The sequence below is a fragment of the Ursus maritimus genome, unplaced genomic scaffold (assembly GCF_017311325.1).
Source record: "Ursus maritimus isolate PB19 unplaced genomic scaffold, ASM1731132v1 scaffold_19, whole genome shotgun sequence".
Taxonomy (NCBI): domain Eukaryota; kingdom Metazoa; phylum Chordata; class Mammalia; order Carnivora; family Ursidae; genus Ursus; species Ursus maritimus.
The window spans coordinates 22416364-22432291 of record NW_024424341.1 but is presented as its reverse complement, the minus strand read 5'-3'; the positions used below and the strand labels follow the sequence as shown (position 1 = coordinate 22432291).

General features: G+C 58.5%; 3 protein-coding genes across 11 annotated transcripts; 1 reads left to right on the top strand and 2 right to left on the bottom strand.

Moving 5' to 3' along the window:
- Window positions 1-486: 486 nt before the first annotated feature.
- Window positions 487-5327, bottom strand: HSF4 (heat shock transcription factor 4). 6 transcript variants are annotated; one of them, XM_008702485.2, is made up of 13 exons: window positions 5172-5327; window positions 4409-4517; window positions 4193-4320; window positions 3968-4092; window positions 3628-3703; window positions 3418-3482; window positions 2806-2908; window positions 2420-2561; window positions 2072-2195; window positions 1438-1543; window positions 1259-1324; window positions 1071-1140; window positions 487-798 (listed from the first exon to the last, which is right to left on the bottom strand). In XM_008702485.2, the coding sequence occupies exons 1-13, from the start codon at window positions 5292-5294 to the stop codon at window positions 647-649; spliced, it is 1389 nt and encodes a 462-aa protein (XP_008700707.1). In that variant the 5' UTR covers window positions 5295-5327; the 3' UTR covers window positions 487-646. The 6 variants fall into 6 exon arrangements, 5 of the variants coding, with proteins under 5 accessions (XP_008700707.1, XP_008700706.1, XP_040489365.1 ...); XM_008702484.2 differs by having other exon boundaries at window positions 2072-2299; window positions 2420-2547; window positions 5172-5324; XM_040633431.1 differs by lacking the exon at window positions 2072-2195 and having other exon boundaries at window positions 2420-2547; window positions 5172-5325.
- Window positions 5328-5865: 538 nt separating this feature from the next.
- On the bottom strand, window positions 5866-9733 carry FBXL8 (F-box and leucine rich repeat protein 8). Of its 2 annotated transcripts, XM_040633434.1 has the most exons (3): window positions 9624-9733; window positions 7778-7974; window positions 5866-7176 (listed from the first exon to the last, which is right to left on the bottom strand). In XM_040633434.1, exons 2-3 carry the CDS (start codon window positions 7927-7929, stop codon window positions 6204-6206), a joined length of 1125 nt encoding a protein of 374 aa, XP_040489368.1. In that variant the 5' UTR covers window positions 7930-7974; window positions 9624-9733; the 3' UTR covers window positions 5866-6203. The 2 variants fall into 2 exon arrangements, with proteins under 2 accessions (XP_040489368.1, XP_040489369.1); XM_040633435.1 differs by lacking the exon at window positions 9624-9733 and having other exon boundaries at window positions 5866-7397; window positions 7778-7891.
- Window positions 8907-15335, top strand: TRADD (TNFRSF1A associated via death domain). Of its 3 annotated transcripts, none has more exons than XM_008702489.2 (5): window positions 8907-9025; window positions 12811-12969; window positions 13805-14082; window positions 14165-14369; window positions 14519-15335. In XM_008702489.2, the coding sequence occupies exons 2-5, from the start codon at window positions 12819-12821 to the stop codon at window positions 14827-14829; spliced, it is 945 nt and encodes a 314-aa protein (XP_008700711.2). In that variant the 5' UTR covers window positions 8907-9025; window positions 12811-12818; the 3' UTR covers window positions 14830-15335. The 3 variants fall into 3 exon arrangements, with proteins under 3 accessions (XP_008700711.2, XP_008700708.2, XP_008700710.2); XM_008702486.2 differs by lacking the exon at window positions 8907-9025 and adding an exon at window positions 9041-9639; XM_008702488.2 differs by lacking the exon at window positions 8907-9025 and adding an exon at window positions 9711-9842.
- Window positions 15336-15928: the final 593 nt, after the last annotated feature.

The following is a 15928-nucleotide window of genomic DNA, read 5'->3' as shown; positions in this document are numbered from 1 at the left end:
GACTCCCGGAGGCAGGCCTTAGGGGCCACGCACCCCTGGGCTTCTATGCGTGGTCGGTCCGCTTTCCCTCCCCACCCCGGTGCACCGGATGAGTCAGGGAGGGGGCAGTTGGGCCTGCAGGGGCCTGGCAATTCCAGGAGATTTACATTCATCTTCTCTTTGAACCCTCTCTGCTTATCTGAGATAAGGCTCAGAGAAGGGGACAGGCTTACCCAGGATCACAGAGCAGATGCATTGTGGAGCTGGATGTGACCCCAAAAGCCCCTGAGTTCCGGAGGCTGCAGTGACCACGTGCCAGCCCTGGATCCGGTCAGAGTATGGGAGCCCAAGCAGAACTTGGGGCTGGTTCCCCAAGCACCTCCACTCTCCAGGGTTTCCCCTATTAAAGCCTTAGCATCTGGAAATGTCTATGAATGCAAAGTCACCCCCTGCCCACCCATGACTTCTGTGCTCCCTGGTCGGTAGAGAAAAGAGACTAGAAACACAGAAAAAAAAATGCAGTTTATGTGCAGGGCTCACTAATAGAGAAGGACTGCAGAGGAGCAGGGTCTTCGTTCAGCCTCTTCCAGGGGCACCAGGAAGCCCGGAAGGGCGTGCTGCCGCAGGCCAGCCCCTCAGCTAGGCTGGCTTCAGAGTACAGCAGGTCTCAGGGGGAGGGATTGGCCCCTGGGCCTAGGTAGGAGGCTCGGCTCTCAGGGGTGCTGTAAATGGTTAAAGCTCCAGGAAGGCCAAGGGCTGGGCCTCCCAAAGCCGCTTGGACATCCAGCAGGAGTGGTGCCCCAAGTGTGGAGTCCTTCCCTAGGAGGATTGGGCCATGCTCAGCAGGGAGAGACAGCTCTTCCTCCTCTTTTTGAGGAAGGAGAGCCTCACCTGCCCTGCCCTCTGGTCAGTCGAGATGAAACATCCATTCTCAACCTGCCCACTCTTACTCAATGGCGAGAAGATGGGTAGCCTAAACAACTCTCCCAAGGGCAGCCTGAACTCTGGGGATTTCCCTCCAAAACACAAACTGCCCAGCCCATCCAATTCTGGAAGCTCAGACCAAGGTCTTGAGTCACCACAACTCTTACCCGGCCCCGGAGAATTTAACCCCTTGACTGCCAGCTCAGTCTCACTCCTCTCTGGACCCAAAGGCTGCATCTGCAGAAGAGAACCCAAGGAAGCAGCTGGGGAGGAGAGCGGAGGAAAGGAGCGGGGGCTCTGGCTGAGGGCTTGGTTTGGCAACTCTAATCCCCTGCCCTCTCCACGTTCATCTTACCAGGGACAGCTCCATGTCCAAGTCCATCAGGGTCCATTCTCGCCCTTGGAGGTTGGGGCCCAGCACCTGGGGGAAGAGCTCAGTCAGTGGTGCCCTCCCTCTGCTAAACAGACCCCATCGAGCCTCCCTGTGCCCCCCCCAGCCCCCCCCCGCCCCTGCCCTGCTGAAGGTGTACTCACATCCAGGGGCCCTGCAGGCTCCACACTTTCAGGGGGGGCCCGAAGCAGCATGGGAGATAGCAGATGCTCGGGGCTCCATCCCCCCCTCTCCAGGCCCAGAGTTCCCCTGCACACAGAGAACTGCTGTCGGTCTCCAATGTTCACCCCCCATTAGGTTCCCAAGAAACCTGGATACATCAGGATCAAAATCGGACATCTACAAAATGGTAGGAGAGGATTCCCCACCTACAGTGTGCTTAAAGAGTGCCTCTGCTTCCTAGCTATAACTTGAGGTTTGGGTTATGGAACTGGGGTCTTGGGATATGTCCCTTTTCTTTGGAATTGTCAACACCAGTGGTTCTTAAACAATTATGTACTTTACAATGTTTCCAGTAACCGAAATGAACTCTGTTACAATACAGATTCCGGGGTTCTACCCTAGATAGACTGATTGACCTGATGGGAGTTGCTACTTTGCAGGGCACTCTGACAGTGGTACTCTTTATAGAGCACCTCTGAGAAATCTGGTCAGATCATATTGACTGACCTTCCCCTCAGCCACAAGGTGCAGACAAGGCTGGGAAGTTAATTAGCAGTGGTCTATCTGCAAAAGTGGCCCACAGGGCTCACAGTCAAGAATCAACTCTTTGCTCACCTGTCAGGTACCTCCCTGGGACCCCTTGGTTCAGGCTGTTGGGTATTCCTGGGCCCCTCGGGGCTGAAGTTCCCTTTCCCTTCCAGGATGGCCTGCACCACAGCCACAGGCAGTGGCGGGGGGGCTGTCACGCAGAAGTCACACTCGTTTGGGGCCAGGGCCAGCCCGGCCTCGCCTTCCCCCCCTGGGCTGGCCGGCTCTTCTTTGAGCAGTGCCAGGCCCTTCTCCCTGCACCAGAGAAAAGCTTCAACCAGACCCTGGCACTGACCTCCCCCCTACCCCCACAGCCATCTGCGCTGCCAGGACCTCCCCCACAAGCTCCCCAGAGGGTGGCCCGGTCTGTCTCACCTCCTGCCACCACTGGAAGGAGAAAGCCTGGTCCCGTCAGGGGATGGAGAGTCTTCATGGATGTCAGAGATGATAGGGCCCCTGGCCCTGTGACAGCTGCTGAGGCCCAAGGTGGTCTCTGGGAGGGGCTGTAAGTAGATGACTAAGCCCAGTCCTTCCCCTCAAGCAACAGGGAGAAGCAGAACCCAACCAGTACCCACACAGACCAGGTCTAAGGAGTAAGGTTTGAGGGGGGAGGCTCAGTCTGTGCTGGGGAGCCTGGATCTGGGGTGGGGGAGGAGAGTCTGGCCTCTGCCTTCTCTTCCTGTTAGGGACATGGGGGAAAGGAATAGGCTCTCCATTAGCCCAGCTGTGCCCTAGGGAAGGGAGGAGGAGCAAAAACCTACCGACTGGATAAAGTAGGGGTCCTGCAAGAGGGCACCAGGCAGGGGACAGGCATTGAATTTGGCTGGTGGTGGGCATGAGCTCCCCTCATCCAGCATCAGGGACCTGTACAGGGGGCAAGGCAGGTTCATCCCCCATGCCTCTCAGCCCGCACCTCCCTCCCTCAGGCCCCAGTAGCCAAGTCAGCAGAGCTGAGGCCTGTTGCCAGGGCATCAGTCACATGCTGGAGGCAGAAGGGGCTCCCCCCAGAAATGGGGGGCCTTTGAGGGTGGAGAGGGGAGGGAGGGAGCATGGTTTGAACCCCAGACCCTCTGCTGTTGGGATGCTCTGGGGTGAGGGGGAAGGGGCTGCTGGGGGGAAAATTTGAGAACACAGGGAATCTGGAAATGGGGGTACTTGGTAGAATTGGGGGGAGAGAGGGAAAGTCCAAGGGGTGACTTTGGGGAGGTTGCCAAGGGATGAGGAAAACTGTAGTGCAGGGAAGAAGAATGAGGATTCCTGGTGAGAGGGCTTCCGGAGGAGAAGGAGTCCCTGCATGGGGCCTCTGGCAGGGAGGCTCCTGGAAGTGTGTGTGTGTGTGGGGGGGGTGGACATCCCTTAACTTTGTCACTCACAGCTTTCTCTTAGCTCCTGCGCTGCTGGATCCTGTCTGAAGCGGCCCAAAGAGGCACTGGATCAGCTAAAGAGAAAGCAAAGGGTTAATTCATACTTCGGAGATTGTCCCCACCCAACAAGGCACTTCCAAGCGGATCTGAAGCCTTGGGCGGAGAAGGTAGGTGTGTTCAGCAGTGGTAGAGAGAAGTGGGGGAAGGGAAGAAGAGCACCTTGCCAATGACTCGGTGCTGCTGACCGTGGCTCTGCCGCAGAGTCACCACCTCCCTCCATAAGATCTCGTTCTGCCTGCGGGAGGGCGTGGGAGGGTGCTGAGGCATCTGAGAGTCCATGCAGTCACCACCCTCCACAGAATGGTAGGTCTAAACCCACTACTACTCGGATGAGCGTCCATTCACACAGAACAGAGTTCCACAGCCCAGCCCATTTGTCTGGATGGAGGCACCGAGACATGAGAGAGGAAGGAGCTGTCCAGAAATGCCTGGAAGCCGGTGTCCTCTCGCCCAGACTCCCTTCTCCCTCCCTACCCTCCTACGCCCCCTCCCCCCGCACTGCCTGAGCTCCCGCAGCCGCGCCTCGGTGCTCTCCTGCACTCCCCGCAAAGCCTGCACCTCGCCCAGCAGCCGGCCCAAGTCCTCGGGGCGCCAGCGGCCGTCGTCGCTGCGCAGCGCAGGCACCTGCAGGTGGGAGGCACCATCAGTTCAGAGTCAACTAGAACAGCGCCAGCCTTCTCAACACCTCCACCAGGGGTTGCTGGTTACTGAAGGCCGCCCCCACCTTGCGCCGCACACGTTCCAGTAGTTGTTCTCGGCCGCGTACGAAGCTCGGGTGCTGGAACTCGACGTGGTCGCGCTCCGGCCTGAGCAGGCCACCCTGCTCGATGCTCACCACCTTCCGAAAACCGTCTAGGGAAGGGATGTGGGGGCGTGAATTGCTCCATCCCCGCACACCAAATCACTCGCACCCACTTCCCGCCCGGTCTTGGGGACTCACACATGTTGAGCTGCCGCACAAAGCTCGCCATGTTGCTGTGCTTGAAGTATTGGGGCAGCACTTCCTTGGCGAAACGGCTCTGGTCGCTTACGAGGAAACTGGTCCCGCTCTGCCAAGAACGCCGCCCGCCCACCGACCGTCCGGGCGGAGACCGGACGACAGTGAGCCGTGCCCGCCCACGGCCAGGCAAGCGCTCTGGCGCGCGCGCGCACACACGCGCACACACACACATACACACACTACACTCGTACTCACGATGGGGACCCGGCCTGCTGCTCCTGGAGACATGGGACAAGGCCATGCCAGAGCCTCTCTGAGGCCTAGGCTGGGACGACCTCAGCGAATCCCTACCCTACCCCGACCCAGACTCCGTACTGGGTACTCGGAAAGAAAGAGCAGAAGCCAAACTTGGGTTCCAGCCCTGGACGGGTCCCAGGCCCAAGATGTCACTCTGAGCTAGAACCAAACCGAGCCCTTCTCTTCTCCAAGTCTCTGTTTTCCTGTCTGTTGGGGTGGGGTGGGAACGAAATAACCTCGAAAAGCCCTCAGGCTCTAGGTCTCCAGAAGGCTCCTACCCTTTCCTCCGTCTGGAGGAAGTCGCCTCACCTCCATCTCACACACCCCCTCCAAGGTAAACTACACTGGACAGCTGCATCGAGGGACCCACAGCCCCGTCCCAGGCGGGGGTTGGGTGGTAGTGATGTTCACTGACGTGGAAAGATCCCGGGGACCACTGGGGAAGTCGAGGGGCCCCAGCCCTCACCGGGCTCCAGCGGATCAGGTGGTCGGTCCCCGGGTCGCCCACCAGCGCCCATAGCTTGCCGAGGAAGGCAGGCACGGGGCTGGGGCCCGGCTCCGTGGGCAGCGCGGCTGGCGCTTCCTGCATGGCGCAGTCTCGGCCGGCTAAGCGCTCGGGCCGGGCGCCGCGGGCTTGTCAAAGCCGCGGAAAATGCTGCGTTTGCCGCCCGCCCCGCCCTACTCCGCCTCCGGGCGACGGGTCAGGTGGGGGCCACGTGCGAACCCGCGGGGCGGGGCTCAGACCGCGGCCGCAGCACCAACAGATAGAAAAGGAAGGCTGGGATCGAACGTGAGTGGAGGGGTGCGGTGGGGAGGAAGACCCGGGTTCAAGTTCCACCCTTCGCAGGCCGTTTCCTCCTTTGTTCTTCGGGAAATATCACCCGTACGCGGCCCGGTGAGGGCTGGAAAAGTCCTAGAAGGCGATGGCCATTGCCTGGATAGAGACGGCAGAGGCGGGTGCGCTGAGGAGGAGCTGGCACCCTCCCGCAGAACTCTGAGGCGTTGTCATTCCAAGGATGCGGAGTGCCCCGCCCCCTGACCTCCATAGCCGCATGGGTACAACCGATCTCTCCCACGCCGGCCCGGTCGGGTCCTTGGACCTCTGAGGGTTCCCCGCCTCCCCATTCAGAGCCATCCCCGCCTTCCAGAGGACGCAGTGCTACTGCAGGATTTGTTTATTTCACACTCACACCTGAGCCGCCGCCTGGTCTAGTGTCCTCCCTCCACCCCCTCCTCCTCACATTCCAGTGCCGCGGAGTTAGCGTAGTGTCCGCAGTGGAGTGGGCTTGGGGGAGAATAATCCCATTACGGAGATCCACCCAGAGGACTCAGGACGTCCTGGGATGGTCCCGCCCGAGGCTATCTCACAGGCTCTTATCTTCCAGAGGCACAAGACGCGACAGAGTCTCGAAGGAGCGGGCCAGCACTTGGCGCACGCCTGGGCAAGTGGATCCAGCACCTCAGTGGCCACACGTTTGCTGGAGAGGCGGCTACCCCATCACGCCACAGGCGTGGGCAGCCAGGGATGCGGCTCCCGCGTTAGTTTGAGCGTGTAGCTGCGCAGGCGCGAACAGTGCGCGCGGAAGGCGTGCAGCACAGAGGGTCGTACCACGCAGAAGCAGTGTACTTCGCGCAGGCCCGCGCAGCGCCCCGCCAGCAGCTCCAGCGCGGCGTCCAGCTCCGCTGAGGCAGCGGCGCGCACCTCGAGCGCGCGCAAAGTTGCTCCGTAGTGGCGCGCTGCAAAGCACACCGGGCCTACCGTATCCCCAGAGAGGCTGAGGCGTAGCGCAGCCACCGGCACGGCAGGCTGCAGGACGCGCCTCACGCTCTCGGCAGGCAGCGCTGGCTCCAGCTCCAGCTCCACGGCCAGTCCTGGGTGGCGGCGGCGCACCGCGGCCCAGGCTTCCTCGGGCAGGGGCGGCGCGCGTGCGTCCTCAGGGCACGCGCACCGTAGGGCCAGGAGAGCGAAAGGCGCGCGGCCCGGCGCCGCCAGCACCTGGAGGACAGCGTCCGACAGGCTGGCTAGGTGCAGGCCGAGGGCACGCAGGCGCGGGCAGGCTTCTAGTAGCTCGAGCACAGAGTCGGGTCTCACGCTGCCCACCAGCGTGCAGTTGTCCAGGAAAAGGCTGCGGAGCTCGGGGCAGCCGCGTGCCGCTTGCAGCACCAGCGCGTCGTCCAGTGTAAAAGGCAAGCGCCGAAGGTCGAGGTGGTGCAGCGCGCTGGCCGCCCAGCAGATGGCGTGCACAGCGTCCAGGATGTCGCGGCCTGCGTCGAAGAGCGGCTTTTCTCCGCGGCACTCCAGGCGCAGGCTTCGAAGCCCCGGAGTGCGGCCCGCCAGTGCGGTCAGCAGCTCAGTGGCCGCCCGGCGGCTCGGTTCCCTCGACGGCTCAAACTCCAGCTGTAGGTTGTGAATGTGGTCCAGGCAGGCAGACAGATATGGTAGCAGCGTGCCTTCTCGCTCACAGTCGAAACTTGTGGTTAGAACCGTGGAGAAAAGGCATTTGCCGCGAGAAGCTTCTGCCCATCTCTTAGGCTGGAGTGCAGCTACCATCCCCACTTCCTGACACCCCACACATATACCTCCCAGTCCTGATCATGCGAGGTTTCCTCCAAAATAGCCGCTGATACTATGAGGGAACTCCCACCCTATCCCTTTGGAAGACATAAGATTCGTCTGCCATGAGTTGAAGCCCTGCCAGGGAAAACCAAAGATATTTTAGGAACTGAGCTTTCTCAGAGGTTTCTAAGGAAGCGGGGCGTGGCCTCTGGACTGTCAAGTTCCCATTCTGCCTCTGCTACCACTTCGCTGAGTGACCTGTAGGAAGTAATTAAATTTCTCTGCCTCAATTTCCTATCTGTGCAATGGAGATAATTCTACCTATTTACCACGTAAGGTTTTCGTGGGGATTAAATTAATATATGTAAGGTACTTAGAACACCGGTTGGTACATAGTAGGCGATCAATAAATGTTAGTAATGATTATTCTTTTAAATATGGATATCCCCAACCCGCGACTCCATGGAGAAAGGGAGAAGGCGGGAGGGCGTCAGGAGAGGGAGGAGCCCGCTCACCTGATGGTCGTATCACGCCACACGACGCTGCAGGTAGCAGCAGCAGCCCACGCTCTGCAGACCCTGGCGGCGGCGGCACGGTCCCGCAGGGGCAGGTGGCGAAAGATGAGCGCCAGCACCTCCTCTGGCAGTTGCTCTCCAGGTTCGGCCATGGCTCTGCGCGGGATGGGAGCTCTGCCGCTTCCAGAAGCTCTCGCCTGGAGAGAGAGGGGCGTTTTTGGGCCCTAGAAAGCCAAAACGTTGAGGGGACCACCGGAGCGTATGTGTGGTATGGCTTGTGGCCCAGAAGTTGCTACACAATTTGCAGAGTCCAGTGCAAAACGAAAATCTGGGACTCTTTGCTCAAAATATTATTTAATCGTTTCGAGACCGTGACAGCAAAACGTTCAACCAAATTATTAAACCAAGCATGAGGCCCTGTTCCACTTACCGCAGAGGTCTCAGACCCATGATTGGCCCTGGATGCTGAAAGATTTCTGATTCTCCTTTACACTACGTTCTCACTTGTTGAACAAATCTGCATTTTATGCTATACTAGAAGGAATGCAACCATGACCTGTGTGCGAGGTTGATAAAGCCGAATATCCAGATTTGGAAAATGCTATCGGATCTTTCTCTTAGCCACTGAAATTTTCTCTGGGAAGGGTGGAGGGCCAGGTGCACCTGCCCTGACTCGGGACAACCCTGTCCTCCCCCGCCCCCCTCCCCAGCTCAGAGAGCCTCCTGCCTCCCTAAACACACACTTAGAGCTACTGGGACCACCCAGACTAGTCTTCCAGACATCTTCCAGAACTGCTTTCTTCCCAACTTCTGCTCTGAGGTCCAGGTTAGGACTGGACCCAAGCGTCGCCTCAAGGGCCATTGAAATGAGGGCTTCTCAGACGGCGGGGGGGGGGGGCGGTGCATCAGAATCACCCGGACACTTGTTCACAATACAGATTCTACCTCCCCACCTACTAAATCAGGCTCTCCAGAAAAAGTAGGGCCCAGGAATCTGAATTTCAACAAGTGCCAGTTGACTTCAGAGGTCCCCAGTTGAGAGACCGCATCCCAGCCAAGCCAGTCACTAGAGAGTGACGATAGGGTTAATAGGGCGGGGGCACCGGAGAAGACTTTTAATTGGCCGGGACCGCCAGCCAATCAGGAAGCGGGGGTGCGGGTGGGGCACCGCCGAATCTGCTCTGAGGGGGAGGCTCCTTCCTTTCCTGCACTTCACTGGGAAGACGTCCCGGGTGCTTCCAAAGAAAGGTCGGTTGGGCGGAGAAAAGCTTCGGGTTCTGGGGCCTGACGGGTCCTGGGTTGTAGTTTCGATCCTGACTCCGGAGCAGTCCAAGGTCAGGTTGGGCAGTTTCGGTTCAGCTGGAATTCTTCAGACCCATTCCGGAGCGCAGCCTTTATTGGAAAGTGTGCGTCCTCTTCGAAGTTGCCGATTTTATTTTAGGGTGCTTGAAGGTTTTCCTACACAACGTTTCACACCACTTGCCAGTTTTCTATTTCCCCATTATTTTCCAAGCTAACGGTCTCTGCTACAATTTGCGCCTCAAGTATCCTGGGACTTCAGATACCCGCGGCCAGGCTTGAACTTGGACCCACCCGCACCCCACTCCGAGTGTGAAGGATAAGGAGAGGTCGGAGATCATCGAGCTCAAACCCTCCCCACCCAGACGTCACTAGAAAATTCTGGTGTCCAAGGGGTGCCCCTTTGTTGATCTGTCCGCACCCTGCTTGAGAAAGCGGGGCAGCTCTCAACTTGGGGTCCCCCGGGCTCGTAAGAGCCGAAAGCGCCCGAAGTCTTTTGGCGTGGGCAGTTCTTCTTGCCGTCTAACCTCGGGCGCCAATGTCTTACCTGCTAAACGGACCAGGTGGGCTTTGCCCAGAGGCTGGGGACTGGCGGCGGAGGACAGTGGGCGGGAAGACACTGCTGGGAGCATTGGGGGCGGGACGCCGGTGCTGACGGGGCTGCTCGGCCTGGGGCACCGCCCCTGCGCTTCGCGCACACCCGGAAGCTTCCTAGTCCAGTGGAGCCGGTCCGGCGTGGGAATCGGGGCTGGGCCAAGGCCGCCAGGTTAGTGCAGAGGGTGGGTGGGCTTCCCGGTGCCGGCAGGAGCAGGGGGGGATCCTGGCTCAGGAGCGTGGGCGCGGCGCGGTTGTCACCCGCGGCTGCCCGGGCCAGTTGGTGGCGGCGGCCTGCTGGGCTGTTTGCGTGAGAGGCGACAGAGAACGTTGTCACTCGCAGGTTCCTTGTCCCAGCTGAGGTCTTTCGAGGGGGTGTCAGGTTCCTGCTTGTGGGAGGACGGCGCGGGGCAGGTTCTGAAAGTGTCTGTGAGCAAAGACCTGTTCCCGCCCCAGCCAGGTGAACATGCGGGTGGGCACAACTGGAGTCTGGGGGAGCTTCCCTCGAGAGCTCGGGAGCGGGCCAGCTGAGTAGGGAGCGCTCCAGGATGGATGCAGTTCCTGAGGGGCCATGGCCCCAGGCCATTGGTGGCCACCCGGCCGGAGGCAGGGCTGCCCAGGACTGTTAGAATATATTAATGGGGCGCTGCGACTGGCTGGCCCCTGGTGGTAGAGGCCTATTTTCTTGAGTCGGTATCCGCTAGTCGCTCACAGTCTCAGCTCAGCCAAGAGTCCCCAGGACCCAGCCCAGTTCCACCCTCAGCTCACGGTGGGTGAGGCGCGGGGCTTCCCGAGGAGGGGCTTCTGTAGAAGGACACGTAGGAAGGAGTTCCCCAGCGGACCACGCGAGCCAAGGGTCGTGGTCCCTGTTATCTGACCCCCTCGACCTCCAGCCCGGCAGACCTGTTTGACTTCTCCCATTTGTCCACTAGTGAGTGTGATGGAGCATCCCCTCTTCCTTCAGGTTTCCAGTGCCCGCCCTGACAGTCCTGATAGGCAGACTCTGGCCCCATCTGGCCCTCACTTCCACCCCTGGGGCCGATCACATTCATGGGGTCAGCACCCTCAAGTCAGGGAGGAAATGTTTCAGGACAGGTTCCCACACTCTCCTATCCTCTGGGCTACTCCCCTTGGGCTCCTAACTTGTCTCACCTATCTTGTACCGCTCTTGGTCCCACTTATCACCTATAGAGTCTTACCCCGTTCCTGTTTTCTTTTTTGCTTCAGTTTTATGTTGCCTTTTAATACAAAGGACGTATGTCTATTTTACATAAAGTAGAATGTTGCTAAATACAATGAAAAAAATCTCCCCTCCCCCCACTCTCTTCCCCAACCCTCTGCAGGGGTAAACAATGCTAGCTAGCTTCCTATTGATTTCCAGACTACTGCTTTGGGTAAATACACAAATATTAATATGTTTTCTACCAAAAGGTTATGGGGCGAGCGCTCAAAAGGCATGTCTCCTGTGCTCAGAGGGTGGAACGGACCACCACCAGATATCATTTCTCTTGCCAGATCTGGGTGATGCTGGGAGGGTGGGCCCTGCCCAGTTACTGTCCCAGCTTTGGCTCTCTGGTTAGCGTGTGGCGGCAGATCTGAAATGCAGCCTCTGCTTTGAGCTCGGGATTCCTGCTCCTTCGCCAGCAAGGTCCAAGGCTGTGGTCCTGGTTCCCTCTGGCAGCAATCCCCCCCTTCCCTGTCCCTCATGTAAATGGATGCCAGCTGGAGCCACCCCATCTGTTCTGCCCAAAACAATGACATCCAGGGTGCTCACGGCTAGGGCTCAGCACCCCCTCCTAGCCCACTGTATATAAATGCTGGAGATCAGAGATTAAGAAGTGTGACTGGTGGGGCAGTATGTGGGGCCTTGAGCCAATGTTTCTAGGACAAGGATGGGATGTTGCCTCAGGTGAGGTGGGGAGAAAGAGGCAGGGCGGTTCTCCACCTGCAGCCTCATGGTGCAGTAACTGGAAGGCAATTAAACTGAGAAGGGTCAATGAAGTGGTTTCTTGGCTGGGAATTTTGCCCCCCACCCCTGGTCTAGGGCTAGGATTTTGTCAGAAGATAGACGGTGGAGACACGAGTACCAAGGGGCCCTGGCTCTGTCTGGAAAGAGAGGAAATCTGTAATAGAACAATTTGAGTTGCATAAGACAAGAGCCCAGCTCCAAGGACTTCAGAACAAAAAGGAATGATTTAACTCACATAACTGAAAAGTCCAGGGTGCAGCTAGGGTCAGGGGCATAGTAGGGTTAGGCATGCACATCTTCATCTCTTGGCTCCGTATTCTTCTGTGTCAATTTTATTCTCAGCCAGGCTCTTTCCAGGCAGTGGCAGAGGAGTCCTATCCTTTCTTCCATCTCAGTCCCATGGGAAGGGAAACTAGTGTCTCTTATGGATCCAGCCACGGTTTCAGGCTGATTCTGATTGGTCCAACCTAAATCTTATGCCCAACTCTGAACTAATAACTTTAGAAAGGGGAGTGGAATATGCAGATTTGGCCAGGCCTATTTCACTTGTGCACACCTGAAATTAGGGAGTGGAGTTAATGCTCCCAACAGGCACGTGGATTGAGAAGACGGAAGAGGGAAGGCCCCAAAGGCCAGCCAGGATTGGGAGAGGGAATCTGGGCAGGTGCAAACTACAGGTGTCCTTTGAAATGAAGCCAGGAGGTATATAGTAGGAATTCAAGTGAGAAAACCTAATGGGGGCTTTTGTCCCAAAGTGATCATGGGGGCTCAAGTTTAAGCTGAAGGCATACTAGGATATGGGTTCTGTTGGCTGTGGGGCATGGGTCCAGGATAAGGATGTCTCCTGTCAGCTTTGAAAGAGATGTATCCTGGCCTGAGGAGGGGGCAGAACTTCTCTGCCACCACTGCAGGATAGAATCTCCCTTTTTCTGCCACTGTGACCCTGGACTTTCTCTGAGAAGATAGTGGAGGGACAGTCCTCACTGAAAGTGTGGGCTTAGCTGGGTTGGGCTGTGCAGATTCAGAAGCACAAGGGGCTGCCTGTAAGATGATGAACTTCCCCTTACAAGTGTGCCAGTTGGGTGGGGACAGCTGAGCCACACAGGACCGGACAGTTTTCTCCAGGGCTGGGTTGGGGGTGATCTGGATGCCTGACTATCTGCGTCTCCAGGAGGCAAGATGGCGACTGGGCCAAATGGGCTCGACGAGTGGGTGGGCAGCGCATACCTGTTTGTGGAGTCCTCGCTGGACAAGGTGGTCCTATCTGATGCCTACGCTCACGCCCAGCAGAAGGTGCCAGTGTACAGGGCTCTGCGGACGGCATTGACAGGTGTGTGGGTGGGCGGGTACTTGGAGAGGAAGGGGCGGGCTTTGACATTTTGTGGGTGGGACCAGGGGGCTGAGGCCCACCTCCTCAACTCTGTGGGCGGGTGCTTAACCACAGCTTTACGAGAAAGATTTGACGGGGAGAGGGGGAGGAGAGGAGAGGGATGGCTGGTTTCATAGACTCTGTCTTCTCTGTTTACACATGTGTGCCCTTGGGTGTAGACGTGTGTCCCCGTGTCTGTGTATGATCTACCTATATGTGCACTAACGCCCCCACACCGCTCGATGCCCACCCACTCTCCAGACCAGCCAGCTCACTGCTTTCTACTAATCGCGCTTCTCTCTCTTTTCCTCTCTCACTGCAGCACTCCTTGCCCAAGACCCCTCCCCAGTACCTACCTTTCGGGGGCCTCCCTTCCCCATCTCAGGGCAGAGGCCACAGGAAGCTGAAACCGGTTGGGGGATCCACCTCCTTCCTGGCCAGCGGGAGCCACAGTTGGTAGAGGCCGAAGACCTGAGACCTCTCGCTCCTCCGCTGCCCCGCGGGTCGCCTACCCAGACGGCTTGGCTGCTCTGGGCAGCAAAGCCTCTCGCCACGTCCCTTTTGCCTACCCTCATTTGGGGCTTCAAGGATGGGGCTGGGGTGGCACCCACTCCGTCTTAGGGTGCTCCCTGTGATAGGTTCTAGCCTTCATTTTGGGTTGTTGCTGTGTGCATCCCAATTTTGTTTCCCAGCTGGGAGCTAGGGTCAGGGAGGGAGTCTGCGTGGGCTTCACCCCACTATGGCCGCTTGGAGAACGCATGGGGACCCCCTGTCGCCTGACTGTCCGCCTCCGCAGAGAGTGGCGGGAGCCCGGACGTGCTGCAGATCCTCAAGATCCACCGCAGCGAGCCGCAGCTGATCGTGCAGGTGCGTTTCTGCGGGCGCCAGCCCTGCAGCCGCTTCCTCCGCGCTTACCGCGAGGGGTCGCTGCGCGCCGCGCTGCAAGGGTGCTTGGCGGCGGCTCTCGCCCTGCCCTCGGTGCCGCTGCAACTGGAGCTGCGCGCCAGCGCGGAGCGGCTGGATACCTTGCTGACGGATGAGGAGCGCTGTTTGAGTTGCATCTTCGCGCAGAAGGTGTGGCTGGGCTTGGGCCAGGTTGGGGTGGGGCGGGGATCCGTGGCTAAGACCCCCACCGACGCCGCACTCCCCTCCCTAGCCTGACCGGCTCCGGGACGAGGAACTCTCTGAGTTGGAGGACGCGCTCCGGAATCTGACATGCGCTTCGGGGAGCCAGGGTGGCGACATGGAGGTTGTTTCAGCGCCCTCGCAGTCCCTGGCCACCTCTCTCTCAGAGGAGAAGCCGCCGCCGCCGCCACCACCGCCAGCTGGCCAGACTTTTTTGTTCCAGGGTCAGCCCATAGGTGAGGCGCGCGCAGAGAGTCGAGGCAGGGTCCTCGGAAAGATGGAGTTTGGGGAGGACCAGAGTCTGGGCTGGTAGTCGCCGGGCGGGAATAGTGGGGTACGGGTCTTGGTCCCGCTGGGCTCACTCTGCTTCTCACTCTCCCCGCAGTGAACCGGCCGCTGAGCTTGCAGGACCAGCAGACGTTTGCCCGCTCAGTGGGTCTCAAATGGCGCAAAGTGGGGCGCTCCCTGCAGCGAGGCTGTCGTGCGCTGCGGGACCCGGCACTTGACTCATTGGCCTATGAGTATGAACGTGAAGGGCTGTACGAGCAGGCCTTCCAGCTGCTGCGGCGCTTCGTGCAGGCCGAGGGCCGTCGCGCCACGCTGCAGCGCCTGGTAGAGGCCCTTGAGGAGAATGAGCTCACCAGCCTGGCAGAGGACTTGCTGGGCCTCACGAATCCCGATGGCAGCCTGGCCTAACCTGGGTACCAGAAAAAGGGGTGATCAGCCACTTGCCCAGCAGCGTTTGGAGCACCCGGATGACCTAGGGTCCCTTCTGCTGCTATTGCTGAGCTCCTGTCCATCCACGGGACTCTGAGACCACACTTACAACCCCACTTGGCCCAGCTGTTGGAGCTTCTGGGCAGTGTTGACTGCCTTCTCCAGGAGTTGGGAAAGCACCCACCATTCCTGTTGGGGTGCCATTGGGAATTTGGCCCCAGATACTGTGATATCGACAGAGTGCAGGGGTGACCTGCTCCAGCGGTTTGCCCACCCCAAATGAGGGACTTCTGGCCAGCCCTTACCTCTTCACTCATTGAACAGCTAACTACTCATTAAGCCCTTGCTGTGTCCTAGCCATCATCCTGGGTGCTGCAAATACTATGGTGAACAAGATACACGAAACCTCCCTGCCCCCAGTTCATACTCAGTGTTGGACTGCAAATGTTAAGCAACAGTAATAAAATATTACCTGTTTTCTTTTAGGTGAAAAATACAAAAAGTTGTGGGAGCACTGAGCAGGTGCCTAACCCAGATTAGGGGGTTAGGCTTCCAGGAAGAGATAAGAGTGTGAATAAGGGAGAGGGTGGGCAGTTGAGGGAAGGGCAACATTCTAGGCATAGCCAGCCTTGGGTGAGGTGTTGAGGAATGTTAGAAGAACAGAAGATGTTAGAAGAACAGAAAGTTTGGAGTGGCTGGGTCTGGGGGTGGTGGGTGGGTTTGCAAAGAACAGTTGGTGAGTGTGCGAGGCAGATAGCTCAGGGTCTGGTAAGCCATTTTACAGATTTTGGATTTTATACTGAGGCCAGTGAGAAGTATTTAGAGGATTTGGGGAGTTAAGGTTGGGAGGCTGGTGAGGAGGGAGAAGAAGAGGGAGAGGTGGGGGGAGGGAGGGTAGGGGTGGAGGCCCAGGCTAGGGCAGTGGCAGCAGAGATGGAGGGAAGGGATGAAAGGTAACAGGCCTAGAGACACTGGATGAGGAGTGAGAGTGCAGGAGGATCTCAGAGTTTTTGCCTTTTTCAGTAGGATGGAGGGTGGAGCTGCCTGCTGAGATGGGGGCCCTCAATGCCCAGAACAA